The sequence below is a fragment of the Rattus rattus genome, chromosome 6 (assembly GCF_011064425.1).
Source record: "Rattus rattus isolate New Zealand chromosome 6, Rrattus_CSIRO_v1, whole genome shotgun sequence".
Lineage (NCBI taxonomy): Eukaryota > Metazoa > Chordata > Mammalia > Rodentia > Muridae > Rattus > Rattus rattus.
In genome coordinates this window covers 30,453,793-30,473,693 of record NC_046159.1, presented here as the reverse complement: position 1 = coordinate 30,473,693, position 19,901 = coordinate 30,453,793, and the positions used below count along the sequence as shown (strand labels likewise).

Sequence of the window (19,901 nt, the reverse complement as noted above, 5' to 3'; positions counted from 1 at the left end):
GGGTCACATATCAGATATCCTGAATATTAGGTGTTAAAGTTATGAAGTAGCAATGAAATAATTTTAAACTTCAGGGTCACCATGACATGAGGAACTGTATTAAAGGATTGTAGATTTGGGAAGGTTGAAAACCACTGCTTTAGGTGATATCCTAATTGAAGTAAACCAAATAGCGTTGTGGTACTTTGAATTAGTCTTTGCTGTTAGCCTTGAACACGTTTCCATCAGATCATGGTGTGTGTGTGTGTTTGTGTTTGCCATTGCAGGGTCGTGTCAAAGTGAGAGGAAAGAGGAGACCACAGACCCGTGCTGCTCGGCGGCTGGCTGCCCAGGAGTCCAGCGAGGCTGAGGACGTGACCATTGATAGAGGACCTGTTACACAGTTGAGCAGTAGTCCTGTCTTACCAAACGGCCATCAACCTCTTCTGCAGCCCAGGATGGCCAGTGGAGAGACCAGCTCTGAAAAAGCCATGGCCGTACCTTGGGAAGGTGGTCCTGTTTTATCTGCAGTGGACAGAAGCTTCTTTGTAAAGTCTCTGCCTCCGACTGGAAATGAGGCCCACCTGTTTGATTCTGGGGACATTTTCCCCAACAGCACAGGATCACAGTCCATGGAGGGAGCAGGTGTCAAGGCAGGGGAGACCCCAGCCCACTCGTCAGCAGGGCGGAAGGAGAAGAGCCTGGTATTTCCTGATCTTAGTGAGGCCAGCGGTGTCGATGACCTTTTCCAGTCTGCCAAGCCAAGACCAACAAAGAAAAGAAACCCTTTCCCCCTCCTTGAAGATGAGGAGGACCTCTTTGCAGATCAGAAAGGCAAAAAGAATCAGTGGAAATCTGACAGCCATCAGGACGTTGTGTCAAAAACTCAAGACATCTTTGAGGTAACAAACATATTTCATATTTGGGCTGATTGGCTTCTTAAACTATAGATTATGCTGTGTTTTGTATATGTCTACTATCTAATTAACCATAATTAGATCTCTGTTAATAACCCTAAAATTTACTTGAAGTGGTTTATTTCACCCAGGGGGCAGTTCTAGCTGCCTTTAATCTGTTATAAGTGTTGAATTATTACTTTAAAAATGTTATTGTAGTACTGGGGATAGAGCTCAAAACCTAGTACATGTTAGGCAAATACTGTACAGAACCACGGCATAAGCCCTGGGTCTTCGGTATGGCGTGGTGTGGCGTGGTGTGGCGTGGTGTGGCGTGGTGTGGCGTGGTGTGGCGTGGTGTGGCATAGTGTGTGTACATGGTTTTGTTCACTGTTTGGAATGGTGCTGTGGTCTGCTTTGTTGGCATGTCATTCTGTGACACGGATGAGCTCTGTTGGCACAGCTTGTGTGTTTAAGCTCTGGTTCTGGTCGGGTTTAGATGCTTGAGGCTTTGTAGCAGTTGTTTAGCAGATGTTTATTGGACACGGTGGCCCTAGTGCTTAGTAGGATAGCTAGGGCATGGGTTCTACCCTGACATCTCAAGGGGTGAGATCCAAACCGAGCAGAGGTAGTTAAGGTGATCACAGATGGCACAAAATGTCATGACGGGAACTCTGTGGGGCAGAGTGGCTGCCCTCAGACCTCACCCCACAGCTGGCATTTGCAGAGGATGCACAGGAGTTGTGCAAGGCACAATGTCTTCCAGTCCTCGGGGGAGACTGCGCTTCACAGTGCAGTTCTAGAAACTGAACTATTTTAGTTCTTAAAATGCTTTTACTTACAAAAATGTTTTTGGACTTAACCAGGATGATATATTTGCTACGGAAGCAATTAAGCCTTTTCCAAAAAAAAGAGAGAAGGAGAGAACTTTGGAACCCAACTTATTTGATGATAATATTGATATCTTCGCTGACTTAACTGTGAAACCCAAAGAAAAGCCCAAAAAGAAAGTCACAGCCAAGTCCATGTTTGACGATGATACAGGTGAGTGTTTATCTAGATCACAGCACTGCTCATGGTGCCCTTGCCTGTACTATTCCCCAGTAGGCTCTCTCTGCTTTGTTAGTCTAAGAACGTGAGATGCAGGCAGCCATTTTCACACGCCTGCTGTGTGCTGTGCTGAGTATCAAGGCCCAGGATGGTGCTCAGCATTGACCTGAGGTAGACATCAGCTTCTTAGTGCTCCCCTGCCGTCATCTGACATGAAGCTGGGAGAATCAGGATTCTACGTGAAGAATGAGGGACAGCAGCCAAGAGACTGGAGGATCAGTACAAGAGAGCAGGGCTGTGCAGTAAAGTCACAAGGGAGACTCCACAGCTCCCTAAGTTCCTTCGTATTTCTGAACACACAGCAGCCATTCCTCAGCTAAGAGGCAAGCCAATGCTCACAGCTATCAGTGTTGGGCTCCTGACACATCCTGTGTTGGTAGACCCAGACTCAAGCCAAAAATACACATTCTTCTCTCTGTCCCTCCAAGCCTGGGCCTGGAGTTGTGGAGCTACGCTGAGTCTGTCTCTCTCCCTGGCAGACCTTGTGCTCCGTCCTCATGGACCTGTCTTAAAGCATGGTGTAGGAGAGACTTGGGCTGCTTGTTTCCTTTACTCATTTTTTGACACATGATCTTGCTGTAATCCTGGCTGACTGTACATTTCTGATCTTAGCTGGAGTTACAGGCATGCATGACTTTAATTATTAAATTGTAATACACGCTTATGGTAGCAGTCATACAACTTAGAAAATTTTGTTCAGTAGAGGGATTAAAGCTTTAAGTATTAATAGTGTGTTTACATAGTAATAATAGTAAACAAGTATACCTGTCCTACTTCTAGTCATATTTTAAATATTTTTCTATGTTCTTACATGGAAATTTCCTTTTATTTCAGTGTTTTGAGTAATACTGCTTTGCGTTAGCCATTAGCGTATTGACAGTCTGGATGGTTTCTAGTTTGTTTTAGACAGTGCCATGGTCTTTAGCATTATGGACACAGGATGAATTTGATGCAGTAGAGTCCTCCCAATAGAGTTACTTGGCAAGCAGCATAGTAAGACAAGCTTTAGAGTCTGAGCACTGACATGGAGTCAGACTTCATTCTTACCCTTGAGATGTGTGACAAGTGATTGTCCTCTGTGAGCATCCTACATCGGCTTTCTTTTCTTTTTAAAGATTTATTCATTTATTATCTATAAGTACACTGTAGCTGTCTTCAGATACACCAGAAGAGGGCATCAGATCTCTTTACAGATGGTTGTGAGCCACCATGTGGTTGCTGGGAATTGAACTCATGACCTCTGGAAGAGCAGTCAGGTGCTCTTAACCGCTGAGCCATCTCTCCAGCCTCCTACATCGGCTTTCTCTTTGTACATTCTAACTCTTCTTAAAACCCAGAGTGGAAAGAAGGTAGGAAGCAGTTGCAGGTGGTGAGGCCCCTGCTGCGGTGGAGAGCCAGTCCACCCTCCTGTTTCCGACGTCAAGTACATACACTTGCACTTGTACGTAGCTAGCAGCTTAGGTTCAGAAAGAACCTGATGTTCATGTCATGAAAGTTGGGTGCCACCGACTGAGCCGGGGCCAGAATCTAAGAGTTTCTGTGCTCTGGAACTTGAGCTTTTGGCAGTTTGTGAGCATGTGTCTCAGATTCCCATTTGCCTGTCTTAACAGTTTCTTTTTTTCTCTTTAAAGATGATATTTTCTTCTCTGGCCTCCAGGCTAAAGCATCCAAACCCAAAAGCCAATCTGCTGAGGCAGCATCTGAATTAAGGTCTGAGAACAAAGTGTCCAACATTTTTGATGACCCCCTGAATGCCTTCGGAAGCCAGTAGAGCATGCGGGACCTTCGCAGTTCACCCTCCATTCTGTCTTTCACTTAGTGATGCTGTTTCCTACACCGTCTTCACTGGATTACAGGCAAATACTGCAACAATCAATACTTTTACCCAATGTAGCTAATATTTTTCTGCATTGATTTTAATTATGCTTAAAATTACAAATAAAAAATAAACGCTTCATAGTGGTTTGTTTTTACTTAATAAGAGTGCACAGAAGGGCATGCTACCAGAAGAAATCGCTTTGTGGCTTCACACATGGGCAAGGAACGCAGAGCGAGCAGCTGTCAGACAGCAGACTCAAAGGTTTTGCTGTGTTGGTGTTCTGAGTGCTGTGATGGTCTAGGCAGGTGAAAAAGAAAGGAGGTGAAAGGTTCTAAGCCCAGGAGAACTTTCTACTGAATCCCAAAGATGGGGCTGCAATCTTCTAAAGGGAACTGTGGTCCTCTGCTGTCGATATTGTAAAGAAATTTTATTGGGACACAGCCATTCCATCATGGCTACATTATCCGGCTGTATTCAGGCTACCTACGTCGGAGTTGAGTACTTGCAGGAAATGGGATGGCTTAATTGTAGGCAAATTTTTGCCTTTCTTAGCTTTCGTGTTCTCCTCTGTCTGCCCCTTACAATGGTAGGTTATGACAGTGATATGACTTGATGAGGTAATGGAATATTAAAGGAGAGGCTAAAACATCTAAGCTCATCCACTGGATGCTAGAGCCTCTGCTGTGAGTTATTTGTAACCACGATTTCCAGCGCAGGCACTGTTACCCTGTTCTCTTGTTTGTGTTACCATACGATGGCTCTGTCCTCAGTAGAGCTTCAAGTTATAAGCCCAATCATGGGCTGTGTTTAAGAGCAAGAGGCTGACAAAAGCCCAGGGCCTCATTGTACCACCCACCTCAATAGTGAGTTGTTGAAACTAGTGGCTCAAATCTGAGGATAATGGGAGGGTGAGAAGACTGATCGGGGCCAGGGTTCTTTCACAAGTTGACTTCGAGGGAGAGGTTTCATGGTCCTATTCTGCAGTCCACCTAGTAAAACACTTGAGTTGAACTGCCTGTGAAGGGAATGAAGCAATAGGGTCCAACCTATATGGACGGCATATATAATAAAAAGCCAGTAGTGTTATATTCCACTTCGGCAACTCGGTTCACAGCAAAAGCATGCTAGGATTTGAGGCCAGGGTGCTACCTGTGTGACTAATAATCTTCAGTATTTGCTCAGTATATGCAAGAGGCATAAAGAAAGTCACAAACCCTTATAAACAAGTCATGAATGTCCCCATTTTGCAGATCACACAATTGAGTCAGAAATGTTAGGAGAACGTGGAGCACAGAAAGGGGTGACTAGCCTGGACGTCCTTATACGTGTACTAGGCTCTGGAAAGGTCATGAGTGGATCGCAAATGCCAAGGACCCTCCTATCCCCAAAGAACCTTAGAAGTGCCCCAGCCAAGGCCCTGCTCTTTGGCGCCGGTTCTTCCCAGATACTGTGGCCCGTCTCCAGTTCTGCTGCCTTGCCCCAGACGGGTGCTGCCACTAGTAATAAAGAGTCAACATCCGGGCCTCTTCTAACCGACAACCCTTCCTGAACGCCCGTGCTACCCGGGCGTCCGAGCAACCGCCAGCGTCCGAAGGCTAGGACCCGCCCCTCGCGGGCTGATTGGAGGGTGTCGGCAGCGCTGATCGGCGATTGGTGAGCGGTGTCACAAAGGGCGGGGCCGGAGCTTCGCGGGCCAGCGTCGGCCGGCGTCTCGGGCGCGCGCACTCCTATCGGCCTGCGGGCAGGCGAGCGAGCGAGCGGGCGGACGCGACCACCGGAGGGCGAGCGGGTGAGGGGCGCGGCGGGGCGGGGCGGGGCGCGGCCGGGAGGGCGGGCGGCTGAAAGGCCTCCTGCTCCTTCGCTGCCCTGGCAGGCAGGAGAGGTACGCCCGCCTCAATTGCAGCCTGGTCACACCCTCCACGCTTCTCTGCCTACGGACTCAGGACTCACGGACAAACCGGTCGCGCCCGTGGCTCCGGGTGCTGCTGACCGGACTTTGGGTCTGAGTGTAGCAGCACACCGGCACTTGTGCATCAGTCCCAGGCTAGAGTGTGACTCCAATCTGTAGCTCGATTTTCACACATCTGTAAAAGTACAAGAGTCACCTTTTTAAAAGGCTGCAATATATCGTGGGTATATTTATGTTGGGGGAAAATTTTAAAAACTAACTCGTCGTGTGACTAAGTTTCTGTGGACGAGAAGGAAGCAAGTCCAAGGTACTGAAATTACTCCTTGAGTGAAGTTATTGCCGCTTTTGTGATTGGTTAGGTTTAGAAATTTAAAAAGATGAAAGAAATGTTTGAAATTCACTTTGGTTTTTCTTTCCCAGTTTTTAAGTTAACTTATCAATTTAAGCATCGTTTTATTTACTTATATAATTTCATATCACTCTTATGTTTTCATTGTCCTTGGTTTTCTGGTGCTCATTCATGAGGGCCACGGGCCACTTTGAGCATGCTTGCAGCCCTCAGTGGACTCAATTTTAGTACACTAGGTCATTGGCCCACTTGAACTTCCGCTTGGCCTTGTAGTATTCTGCTGTGGTTTAGGCCACCTGCATAGCCTTTTATCTTGTTACATTGATTTCCTTTGCTGAGAAGTGTAATACACAATTGTTTTCAGTTATGGTTACCATCCTCGGTTCTTTTTGTGTATTGAAAATTATTTCACTGACTGGAACCAATCTTAATTTGGAAGTTCCCACGCCATTGATAATGTACCTACTGCAACACTGATTTCCTTCTATTTATAGTCACTTTATTTTCATTTCAGATCTGTGCATTGAGAAAATGTTACCTGTGGCTATTTCACTATACTGCTGTTTTTTGTTTTTTTTTTCTTTTTATAATGCTGGGGGTTTTGTTTTGTTTTGTGAAATTGCAGATTGGGTCCCAGGGCCTAATATGTGCTAGAAAAGTATCACCACGCTTCACATTGACTCTGAATGTGTAAGGGTAAGTAGTGAAATCCAGACAGTGCCACTGTTTCCATAGTGTACTGCAACTCCGACCCACAGTCTTGGCAGCACAGTTGTTGTGCTGCTGCTGCTGTTGGTTTCTCATGATTTCCCATGTCCTGGAACTCCACTCAGAACTGTGCCCTCAGCAACAGCGTTTCTTCCTGCTATGGCATTGGAGCATTAGCTCTCTGCATAATTCAAGCTTCCTAGGAATGTTTTATATTAGAACTACGAAAACTCCCCTGTACAGGAGAAGTATCTGTGTGTACATGTTTATTGTGATTTATATGAATTCCAGTATAGTGAATCGGAATGTGACTCCCGGAGGAAACTGGAGTATAACCACTGTTTCATCTCTATGACAAGATAATACCCTTTTGACTATTAATTTAGTCTAATCTAAGGACTAGTAGAAAAAGGGAATTGTTTTGAATTGAATTTCACTGAACAACCTTTAATGCGTCCTAATATGTGCAGAGGGCTGTAGTGACAGACACCGTCCCTCCCTTAGAACACTTGTAGTTTACCAGCATGAGGGACAGACAAGGAAGCTCCTGTTTTGATGGGTATTGTATATGACATGGGTGCAGAAGAGAGTGAGCATGAAAGATTTTGTGGGATCGTGGGAGCGAGGCTTGGGGAGAGGGGCCTGCTAGGCTGGTTATCACCCAGGCTTTGCACTGTGAGCAGGCATTCATTCCCTTGAGGTGTGCTCCTTTCCTTGGAGCCGAGCTTTCAAAGATTAGGTGCTTCTCGGGAAGCTACGTGTGGGGTTGACCTAAGCAGAACAAAACAGGAGCAATAAGACAGGGGCCACGACTAGAAGCAGAAGGAGCATAGGTACTGCTGCTGGGGAGTGTAGGTAATGAACATGAAATCTGTACATTGAAAAGCCTTTCCGAGGGGTTTGAACATTGTTGCACAGATGGTGGAAGCCATGATGGGGCCCTGAGCTAGAAATAATAGGATCAGTTTACATTTTCAAAGGATAGCTGTGCTCACATCCTAGGTTATTAGGAAACTGCCAGTTGAAGCCAAAACTGAGAACACCCACAGTTCAAAACGATATGATGGCTTGGAGTGATAGGAGCTCTCCATTCACTGGTGCAGGAAATTAGAATGATTTCGCTACTTTTGCATATTGTTTGGCAGTTTCTTTAAAAGAAAAGCAAACACAGTGGGGCTGGGGGCTGGCTCAGCTATTGAAGGTAAAGCACTAACTGTTAAGCATGAGGACCGCAGAAGGCGTGTGCAAAGCTAGGTACAGCAGGACGCACTGTGCTGTAAGGGCTGGGGGGCGAGGAACCCTCGCCAGTCACCCAGCCAAGCTGAGTGGATGAGCCTATCAGTGACGCCTAAAGACTCTAAAATGGGGCTGGAGAGATGGCTCAGCAGTTAAGAGCACTGACTGTTCTTCAGAGGTTCTGAGTTCAATTCCCAGCATCTACACGGTGGCTCACAACCATCTGTAATGGGATACAATGCCTTCTGGTGTGTCCGAGGACAGCTACAGTGTACTCATACATGTACAATAAATAATTCTAAAAAAAAAAAGAATGTAAAGTGATAGAGGAGGCCATCTGACATTGACTGCTGGTCTCCACATGCAAATATATACCTGCATACAATGTACACACATGCACAAAAGGCTGAAAATACTCTTATATTAAAATCTAGCCTAAAAAGGTTAAAAAAAAAAACCCACCAGTATGACCTGTGTACAGTTTTGCTTCACAATTGTCAGAAAATGGAGAATATAAGATATTTCTCAGAATGGATAAATGAAACTAATGGATACAGAAAATAGAATATAATTTAGCATTTAAAGGAAAGTCATCAAGCCACGAAATGGCACAAAAGAGCCTTAAATGTGTGTTCCTTAGAGAGACCACTCTGAAAAGGATGCATATTGTGTGATTCCCAATTGCATGACAGTCTGGAAAGGATAAAGGTATGGAAACACTAAAAAGATCAAAAGTTGCGTGAATTTGAGGGGCAGGATCAGGAGCTCCAACACAGAAAAGTTAGATTGCTGGGACAGACTAGTCTGATACTGCAGTGGTACTGGGACAGACTAGTCTGATACTGCAGTGGTACTGGGACAGACTAGTCTGATACTGCAGTGGTACTGGGACAGACTAGTCTGATACTGCAGTGGTACTGGGACAGACTAGTCTGATACTGCAGTGGTAAATACGTGATGCTTTTATGATGCCCACAGCTGTCAGATGTACACCAAGAGTGAGCCCTAGTGTAAACTTTGGGCTTGGTGACAGCCATGTATGTAGTCCTCACTTGTTAATAATGTCGGTGCTAGTGCAGACTTTAGGTTAGCTGGAGGGAGGCAGGAAAGGAACATGTAGGCAGAGACTCAGAATTTCTGCTCTGTTTTGTTGTAGATTTAAAATTGTCCTAAAAAGTAAAGTCTCTTATTTATAAGGGCAATTCATGTTTTTAGCTTAAATTTATTTCCCTTGCTAGTGAAGTCTTATTATAATAAATTCCAAGTGCAGCTTCCTTTCTGATTAAACAGAGACAATGGGAAGTAACTACTAAATAATGTGTTAAAATAGTACCCTTAGCTAGTTTTTAGAAACTTTCTCTCCTAAAGTTAAACAACAACAAATGGTCAAGTGTGGGAGTCAGAGATCCTAGCCAGTCAGTCCTTGAGAGTTGCTCAGTTGAAAGCTAAAGAAACCCCAGATTAAGTCGTAAACAGTGAACAGAGAGGTTGACAGGATAGAAGATGGAAGGCATGTTGTCACTTGAAGCTGTCCTAGTGTTTGTGAGAGATCTTGGATCCTTGAATGAATGGATGCATCATGGTGTGCTTTAAGCAGATGAGGGCTGCAAGACAAGGAAACCTTTTGAGAGAGGGGCTATTTTTATATACGTTGAATTGCATGTGTCTTTGGAGTGTCTGGATAACAGATGCCTAGGGCCATGCTTTTACAGTGATATTTATTAGCCAAACACAACCTTTGTAAAACAAGTGCACTTTTAAATACGTTTCTAGGTCAGTCATTATAGCAAATACCTATAATCCCAGCATGGGGGAAACGCAAGCAGGAGGATCTTAAGTATGAGGCCAGTCTGGACTATATAATTAAACCCTGACTCAAAAATAAATAATAAATAAATGTTTATGAAAATTAGTGACCTCAGGGATACCACATATTCTTTTGATAGGAAACATTTGAAATAATTGTATAATTACTTTCACAATAGTATTAGCTTTCTTTTAGGTAGGGTTGCTTACTGATATCCTTCCCATGCTCTCAGGCTTTTCCCATGCTGAAATAAACCCAAATTTTACTATGGGCTGGAGAAGTAGTTCAGTGGTCGAGTGTTTGCTTAGCATGCACGAGTCCTTGGTTTGATCCCAGCATCTAAACAGAGAAAGCTTACCTATCTTTAAGGAACATTTCCTCACTCATTCCACAAGGCTAACATGTCTAGACATAAAGAACCAAACAATGACATAAAGCTGCAAAGGATGGTTGAAAGGAAGGTGGGAGAGGAGAGGAGGAGGGAAGAGAAAGAAGGGGAAAAATGCTGGAAATCTCTTAACAATGGGTTAGACACAGGATCCTCAAGAGATATTTCCTAATCAAGTCCAGCTCTGTCTGTCTGCCCACCTATCTAAAGAGTACTATGAACACAAATGGAATTCTGTTCCAGGAATGCAGGATGAGTTAAAACACACACGCAAAAAATGAATGTAATATACCATATTATGAACAAGTGAAAACCATATCATTTAAATAGACACTGAAAAATATCTTAGAAAATCTGTTCCCTTTTTGTGGTTAAAAGTAAAACAGATTCCTAAGCAATGTGGGAATAATCAGGAATTTTTCAACCTGGATAAAGTTATATATGAAACCTGACAGCTGACTTATCTAAGGGTGAATAAAAGGCTCAATTCCTTCCTCCTATAATCAAGAAAAAGATTTTTCAGTTCACTCACTTCTAGTCAACATTGTACTCTAGGTTCTAAGGGCAATCAAATATGAAAAATATGGAGCATATATACTGGAGAGGAAGAAAAATATTTGTTCTAGTTTGTATATACGGTTAAATACAGATAATCCTAAGGAATCCATTAAAAACTGTTCAAACACAATAGACACAGTGGCAGTATACAGACCAATATATATTGAAATAATTTGTATTCTAATACACAATCTATGAAGAAGAGGGCCATTTCCTAATCCCCATACTTAGTCAAGTTAGAGCAATCAGAACTGTAGGAGATGCACTATCAGGCCCGTGTAGTGAAATGAGTCAGAAGAAAGGCCCCCACATTTACAGCCAGGAATTCAATGGGGTTAGCAGGCTTTCCAACAAATGATACTGGAAATAATTGATTTTCCCAGTGCAAAGGAATCAAGTTGGATCCCTATTCAGAATGAACACTAAACCTAAAAATAAGTTAAAACTGTGCAATTCTTGGGGAAAATGAGTGTAGATTTACTGCCTTGGGTTAGGTCAACTTTTCTAACTGTGACAACAGATGGCCAGCCTGAACTTTTTCAGTTGAGAATTGAATTTGAAAAGACATTACCAAGAAGTCAAAGGCCGGCTTACAGAACGGAAGAAAGTATTTGTCAATTCCTTATCCTACATGTGATTTATATCTAGAATATTACCTATTGTGTAAAACAGTTTTTCAATTTATATAATTTGATCACATCCTTCTTCCCCAAGTCCTTCTCCTCTCACCTCCCTCCCTCCCCACTCTGTTTTCTCATAAAACAAAAACCTTACACAACAAAACCAAGGAAACAAAATAAAATACGACCTCAAAAGAAGAAACAACCCCCACAACTGTAACCAAATAAGGGCATTCAAAAAAAATTATGGAGTTTGGTATATGTTTGGTCAACTACTTCTGAGCATAAGGCCTTCCGTGGAGTGATTGATGAACCCAGTGTTACTCCATTGACAGTTCAATGGATAACTTTTACCCTAGTAGCTAGGTTTCCATTTATTTTTAAACAATATAACAAAATAAAATATAAGATAAAAGAAAAGTTGTCACATTGAAGTTGGGCAAGGCAAACCAACAGAGGGAAAAGAGCCCAAGAGAAGGCACAAGAATCAGAGACCCATTCATTTGCACACTCAGGAGTCCCACAAAAACACTAAACTGGAAGCCATAAGTGCAGAGGACCTGTGCCAACCCACGCAGGCCCTGTGCATGCTGCTTCAGTCTCTGAGTTCACATGAGCTTTGCTCCTGTTGAATTAGAGGGTTCCGTTTTCTTGTTTTCCTCAACCCTCCCCGCTCCCCCTCCCCACCCTCACACTCTCTTACACTCTTCTCCCCTCCTTTTCCACAGGGTTCCCTGAGGGCTGAGGGGAAGGATTTAATGGAGACATCCCAGTTAGTACTTCCATGGTCTCTCTCTGCATTCTGTCTGGCTGTGGGTCTGTATTTGTTCCCAGCTGCTGCAGAAGATAGCATCTCTGATGATGGCTGAGCAAGGTGATCTATGAGTATAGCAGAATGTCCTTAGGAGTCGTTTTATTACCGTGTTGGTTTTTTTTTTTTTTCTTTTTAAAACTGGTATTTGGCTGTATCCTAGGTTTTTGGTTACCCAAGCAGTGTCAGGTATGGGCTCCATCTTGTGGAGTGGCCCTAAGTCAAATGAGTTGTCTGTTGGTTATTCTCACCACTTTGCACCCCCATTGCCCTAGCCTTCCTTGCCGGTAATATACCATTGTAGATAAAGGGTTTGTGGTTAGCTTGGTGTTTATGTTCCTCTTAGCAGCATGAAGAGTACCTTCCTGTATCAAAGACACTAACACATAGAGGTGAAGACTCTGTAGGCTTCTTATTTCCATGTTCGATGACTTGTGTAGGCGTAGTTTTCAGCAATGGGGCCTGGTTGTCAATTTGTAGAGAGAAACCTACAGTCTTGGCAATGGTCTGGGTTGTTTGGGGCTTCTGTGGGCCCTTTGGCCAACAACTCAATTAGATGTAACTCAGTCCTGGTACTGAAAGCTTTATTTGGTGACAAGAAATGGCCAGCTGGAACTTTGTCTTCCCCCATTATTTGGTGATTAAATTTAGATCACATTCATGACACTTATAAACCAGTGATAAAGACTAGACAAAGGCTTCGAATATTCCCCAGGGGTGAGGTGCACAGGGCCGACTATCATCACGTAAAAGATGTTCAGAACCATCCGAGAGTGCAAATCATAGCGATGATGCACTACCATGCACTCACTAGGATAGTTTAATAAAAAAGACAATAAAAAGTATTGATAAAGACATGACCTCATAATAAACAACCTTCATTTGTTGTTTATTCTGAAATGGTTTGAACTACTTGGAAAACACTTTATAATTAAGTCCACAAATTGCTTAATGCAGTTGCCATGTGACCTAGCATACCTATTTCCTTCTGGATATGTATCACCAAGAAAAGAAAATGTGTCCACATCATAGCTGATTGTTCATTATAGCAATATTTATATTCGCTCCAAATTAAACTCCACCCAGACACCATAAACCAGTGCCTGGATAGATGCTATGCACCAGGTCCACACAGGGGACTACTGTTCATCCACCAGACGAATGAAGTGTTGATACATGGATGGACTTTGGAAACATTTTGCAAAGCCATAGAAGCCAGTTGCAAAACACCATATACTATATCATTTGTTTATGTAAGTGTCAGGAATAAGCAATGAGAAACAAAGAAATTACAGTAGTTGTTGCCTTGGACTAAGGGGCAGAATGGAAAAGTTGGAAATGATGGCTATTGGGTGTATGGTTTTTGGGGTGGTGAAAATGTTGTAAATGTTGTGCAAGAAGCTTTTTGTCTCGCTCACTACTAGAACACTTGGTTGGCAGACTCAAAGCCCTTGCTCAGTCCCCATCACTTGAAAGTAATGGTCGTGGTGGCTGGACATCTTCCGTGTTAAGGGTGAGTGAACTTTAGATGTCAAGTTAGTCAGTTTGTGGAATATGGATTATATCCCAGCAAAACTACCTTGAAAAAGATTGCCTCATCTCTTCAGAAAGACACATTTGTGTAGTTTAAGCTTAGTTTAAGCTCACAAAGTTTTCACCAAATAACAGCAGTATTTCAGTGTGATCGCCCTTGCTGCTGGTTCTACACTCTTAACTTACCATATGCTTCTTTCTGATGTGTTTGTCTCTCACTCATTAGCTCTCGTGTACTTGTGAGTAGAGATCACCTAGCGTCTGTATAATTACCTCTCTTTAATGCTAGAATGGCTGACCATCTTTGAAAACCCAAATACTTGTTGGTTATTTATTTAGTGGATCAAAGTTTAAAGGAACCTATGGATATACCATTTTTCTTATCCAGTGTAATTATATACAAGGACTCTAAAATTTTATATGGCTTAAAAGAGAAACATATTTTAGAAAAGGATGTACATATATTTGGAAAATCTTACAGAACCATGCTTATTGAATTTGAATAATAGCAGAAATGTTTGTTGACCACATGCTATATATTAGCAACAGTGCAAAGCTCTAGTGAGTACTGTAAACAGTCAATAGCACGTCTGTTCTTCGAGGTCAGTCTACTTCAGGAGTGATTTCAAAGGCGGGTACAGAAAGGCCACTGCTGGGCACAGTTTGTAAAGGTAATTAAAGTTCTTACACAGTTTGGAAGATGAGCGTGAGCCAGAGTTATTCAGGAACTGTGAGTGAAAGAGGAACATTCAGACAGATTTGTTTTAAAAAGCTAATTTTTATTTTTTTCAGGTTCAAAACTCAAACATGAACAACGATACATATTACCAATGTTCAAAGCTGATTTGGGTACAATTGGAATACAGTTGCATACAACCTATTCCAGAAGAATTAGAAAAGTCAAAGTAATGGATAACAGAAAAGAGCCTCCATTCTTCAATGAGGATAACGTGGGACCATTTTATTTCAAGCTTCCTTTCTATGACCCCATGGAGCTCTTCATCGAGACGCTGACTGGAACATGTTTTGAACTAAGAGTTTCACCCTTTGAAGCTGTTATCTCTGTGAAAGGAAAAATTCAAAGATTGGAAGGTACTAGACTACTTTGTACAGTATGAGGATTAAGCATCTTAGAAGTTTTTTTAGTCTTTGTTTCTGTAATATGAAGATTAAACATAAGGTTTTTAGTGGACAGAACATGAATGTAAAAGTTTAAGCATGTGACATTAGTATGATAGGACACTAGGATCCCCACCGTGTCTTCATCAGCTTCCAGCTTAGAAACCACCTCCTTTGTGTTCCTGTTTTTTCACCTTACCCCTCCACAAGATTGTCTCAGTTCAGTTCTCTAGCATCATGTTAATGGCATAAAATAAATATTTCAAAATAGTTTTTTAGCAAGGTAGGATGATGAACAAATTGTACTGTAACTATTTTACAGTTGCTTTTAATGGGAAATATAATTTATTTCATTTTAGGGAACTTGCTTTTTTTTTTTTTTAATACCACTTTATAAAGCCTTTTGTACCATGTGGAGATTTCCTGAAAGTTTTGGTTTACATTTACATATATTCAAAGTTCCTCCAACATAGCAACGGTTTTAGATGACATGTAATATCTTTCTCTGGTTTATGTGCTTATGGTGTCATAGGTAACTTTATGTTAAAATTTGTCTTCCAGATTTCAAATTACCATTTATAGTTGTTCAGTTTGGGCTAGAAAATTAAATTATTCCATATAATGCTCAATAGATCTTTGCTGGGAGAGTCAACTGGAACTTGTTTGTAATATAGGATAATAATTAGAACTGCTTTCCAGCCACCTTAAGTACAGAATTACAGAAGGACAAAATGATTCTGGGTATTGAGTGTTTGATTATTTGCTTTTCCATTGTCCCTATCCTGTAAGGTAGTTTTAGGAGGTGGCCAGTCTAGAACCACATCAAATAATGGCACATGCATCTCTGATTTTTTTAAGCGACAAAGGTAGTGACGGTCATTGTGTTCTGCAGGAGACTTCAAAAGAACAGCCTTCATGAAAACTCAATTTTAATCCTTTTCTGGGTGGCCTTTGTTCTTCCTCACTGGACAAACATGGGAAGACTCTCAAGACTCCAATTAGCGAGATTTGGCTGCAGAGGACAGAGGGGGCAGTGCTTGAATTAGTCCTGCAGAGGAAGTGCTTGTTCCTCCAGAAGGCTTTTCCTTTCGGTAACTCTTGATGAGTTCAGAGCTAGGGCCTGGCTCGAGGGGAGATAGAAGGGCTCTGTGGAGGATAGGCTGAGGAGAAGACATGGTGACCTGGGAGTGACTGCACTGAAGCAGAGAGGACAGCAGTAGGTGACAGGAACTGTAAACGGGTCTGTAAGGGGAAGAAGCAGCAAATCCACTGAGCAAATTAACAGGCATTTCTCCAGTCACAGCTCTATGCATCTCATGTGTGTACATACACATGCACGGGTGCATGTGTGTACATACACATGCATGGGTGCTTGTCACAGCACACCCGTGGAGGTCATAAACGACTGTGGAACTGGACTATTCTTTCTGCTTTGTCCTTCCCATCAAACTCTAGCAGGCTTTAGCAGTAAACTGCAGACACCACTACCCACGGATCCATCCCTGCATGCTAACAACGTCTTGCTGACTCTCAGATTAATAATTCTTAATCTCAAAAATAGGAATAATGATAGTTCTAATTGTTGCAAATGATCTCAGGATGACATGAATTACTAAATGTAAAACGCCCATTTTCCTGATCAAGGGGAAATGCTTAGCCTGGAGACAGTGTCATATGTGCCTAAGAACCTGATGTGGTGTGTGCTGTGCACTTGAGGAAGGCTGTACCTGGCTTTCTAACTCACTGCCTGCAGCTTACTCACCAGAGCAGGGGTTTACGAAGGACACACCTTCCAGGAGGCATCAAAACACTGCACTAGAGTTGAGGAAGAAGTGTGTGCTAAGAAGCATAAGGGGCTATCCGGAGGAGCAGGTCCCTTGTGCCCTTAGCTTTGGTATTGCTGCTCCCTAAATAGATATTTCTCTCCTTTCGTCCCCTCCCCACTTCCTCTGCATTTCCCTCTCCTGCCCTCCCTTCCTCTCAACTTCTTTTTTGAGACAAAGTCGTGTGTATCTTCCATTCCTAGAAGTGGTGGGGCTCATGTACTAGTCTGCCTCTGTGCTGTTGTACAGCTCTTCATCTGCCTGGTTGCTCACGGTAGTAGGACAGAGACAGACACTTGTGTTGGTCCTGTTTCTGAGTTGCCATCCTGTGTATGAAGTCTGCCTCTAACTTAGTGGTTCTGACCCTTCCTTTTTTAAAAAAAAATTTTTTTTATTAGATACATTTCTTTACTTACATTTCAAATGTTATTCCCCTTCCTGGTTTCCTGTCCATAAGTCCCCATTCCCTCCCCTCCCTCTCCCCCATACATCCTTATTCCCCTTACACATCCTTCTTATTGCCCACCCCTATTCCCCTGCACTGGAGGGCCAACCTTGGCAGGACCAAGGGCTTCCCCTTCCACTGGTGCCCCAACAAGGCTATTCTCTGCTACATATGCAGTTGGAGCCCTGGGTCAGTCCATGCATAGTCATTTGGTAGTGGTTTAGTCCCTGGAAGCTCTGGTTGGTTGGCATTGTTGTTTTTATGGGGTTGCAAGCTCCTTCAGCCCTTTCAATCCTTCCTCTAATTCCCCCCAAGGGGGTCCTGTTCTCAGTTCGGTTGTTTGCTGCTAGCATTGACCTCTGTATTGGACATGCTCTGGATGTGTCTCTCAGGAGAGATCTATATCCGGTCCCTTTCAGCATGCACTTTTTAGCTTCATCAATCTTATCTGGTTTTGGTGGCTGTATAGATATGGGGCACATGTGGGACAGGCTCTGAATGGCCATTCCTTGAGTTGCTGCTCTAAATTTTGCTTCCATATCCCCTCCTATGGATATTTTTCCCCTTTTAAGAATGAGTGGGAGCATCTGCTGCATTTTGGTCATCCTTCTTCTTGAGCTTCCTGTGGTCTGTACATTGCATCTTGGGTAATTTGAGCTTTTTGGCTAATATCCATTTATCAATGAGTACATACCAAGTGTGTTTTTCTGTGATTGAGTAACTTCACTCAGGATGATATTTTCTAGTTCATTCCATTGGCCTATGAATTCCATGAAGTCATTGTTTTTGATAGCTAAGTAGTACTCCATTGTATAGATGTACCACATTTTTTGGATCCATTCCTCTGTTGAAGGGCATCTGGGTTCTTTCCAGCTTCTGGCTATTATAAATAAGGCTGCTATGAACATAGTGGAGCATGTGTCTTTGTTGTATGTTGGAACATCTTTTGGGTATATGCCCAAGAGAGGTAGTGCAATGTCCAATTTTCTGAGGAACCTCCAGACTGATTTCCAGAGTGGTTGTAGTTTACAATCCCACCAACAATGGAGGAGTGTTCCTCTTTCTCCACATCCTCGACAGCATCTATTGTAGACTGAGTTTTTGATCTTAGCCATTCTGATTGGTGTGAGGTGGGATCTCAGGGTTGTTTTGATTTACATTTCCCTAATGACTAAGGATGTTGAACATTTCTTTAGGTGCTTTTTGGCCATTCGATAATCCTCAGCTGGGAATGTTTTGTTTAGCTCTGTACCCCATTTTTTTAAATAGGGTTATTTGGCTCTCTGGCGTCTTAACTTCTTGAGTTCTTTGTATATTTTGGATATTAGCCTTCTATCAGATGTAGGATTGGTAAAGATCTTTTCCCAATCTGTAGTTTGCAGTTTTGTCCTAACAACAGTGTCCTTTGCCTTGCAGAAGCTTTGCAGTTTTATGAGATCCCATTTGTCGATTCTTGATCTTAGAACATGAGCTGTTGGTGTTTTGTTCAGGAAATTTTCCTCAGTGCCCATGTGTTCGAGACTCTTCCCCACTTTTTCTTCCATTAGTTTGAGTGTATCTGGTTTGATGTGGAGGTCCTTGATTCACTTGGACTTAAGCTTTGTACAGGGTGATAAGAATGGATCAATTTGCATTCTTCTACATGCTGACCTCCAGTTGAATCAGCACCATTTGTTGAAAATGCTATCTTTCTCCCATTGGGTGGTTTTAACTCCTTTGTCAAATATCATGTGACTATAGGTATGAATGAGTTCATTTCTGGGTCTTTAATTCTGTTCCACTGATCTACCTGCCGGTCTCTGTGCCAATACCATACAGTTTTTATCACTATTGCTCTGTAATACTGCCTGAAGTCATGGATGGTGATTTCCCCAGAAGCTCTTTTATTGTTGACTATAGTTTTCGCTATCCTGGGTTTTCTGTTATTCCAAATGAATTTGCAAGTTGCTCTTTCTATCTCTATAAAGAATTGAGTAGGAATTTTGATGGGGATTGCATTGAATCTGTAGATTGCTTTTGGCAAAATGGCCATCTTTACTATATTAATCCTGCCAATCCATGAGCATGGAAGATCTTTCCATCTTCTGAGATCTTCCTCAATTTCTTTCTTCAAAGACTTGAGGGTCTTGTCATACAGATCTTTCACTTGCTTGGTTAAAGTCACACCAAGATATTTTATATTATTTGGGACTATTGTGAAGGGTCATTTCCTTAATTTCTTTCTCAGCCTGTTTATCCTTTGTGTAGAGGAAGGCTCTACCCCGACACTTTGCTGAAGTTGTTTATCGCTTTAAGTAGTTGTCTGGTGGAACTTTTGGGGTCACTTAAGTATACTATCATATCTTCTGCAAATGGTGATATTTTGATTTCTTCCCTTCCAATCTGTATCCCTTTGACCTCCTTTTGTTGTCTGATTGCTCTGGCTAGAACTTCAAGAACTATATTGAATAAGTAGAAAGAGAGTAGGCAGCCTTGTCTAGTCCCTGATTTTAGTGGGATTGCTTCAAGTTTCTTTCCATTTAGTTTAATGTTAGCTACTGGTTTGCTGTATATGACTTTTACTATGCTTAGGTATGGGCCTTAAACAGATTCCTGATCTTTCCAGGACTTTTATCATGAAGGGGTGTTGAATTTTGTTAAATGCTTTCTCAGCATCTAGTGAAATGATCATGTAGTTCTTATCTTTGAGTTTGTTTATATAGTGGATTACATTGATGGATTTTTGTATATTAAACCATCCCTGCATCCCTGGGATGAAGCCTACTTGATCATGATGGATGATTGTTTTGAT

General features: G+C 42.4%; 2 protein-coding genes across 7 annotated transcripts in view; both read left to right on the top strand.

The window, feature by feature from the left end:
• Positions 1-3,944, top strand: part of Washc2c (WASH complex subunit 2C) — a 53,224-nt gene extending 49,280 nt beyond the window's left edge. Inside the window, exons 28-30 of the mRNA XM_032905856.1 lie at positions 267-881; positions 1,742-1,919; positions 3,617-3,944. Coding sequence (XP_032761747.1) covers positions 267-881; positions 1,742-1,919; positions 3,617-3,756 — 933 coding nt within the window. The 3' untranslated portion in view covers positions 3,757-3,944. The remainder of the gene's footprint in view (positions 1-266; positions 882-1,741; positions 1,920-3,616) is intronic.
• A 1,556-nt stretch (positions 3,945-5,500) lies between these two features.
• The window catches only part of Zfand4 (zinc finger AN1-type containing 4), a 61,868-nt gene continuing 47,467 nt past the window's right edge, over positions 5,501-19,901 (top strand). For 3 of the 6 annotated variants that reach the window (XM_032905838.1, XM_032905843.1, XM_032905841.1), the window contains exons 1-2: positions 12,110-12,253; positions 14,516-14,815. In XM_032905838.1, the coding sequence (XP_032761729.1) occupies positions 12,238-12,253; positions 14,516-14,815 (316 nt within the window). In that variant the 5' untranslated portion in view covers positions 12,110-12,237. Of the gene's footprint in view, positions 5,594-5,679; positions 6,021-12,109; positions 12,254-14,515; positions 14,816-19,901 lie in introns of those variants that run through there. The other 3 variants (XM_032905839.1, XM_032905840.1, XM_032905844.1) reach the window with 3 other exon arrangements.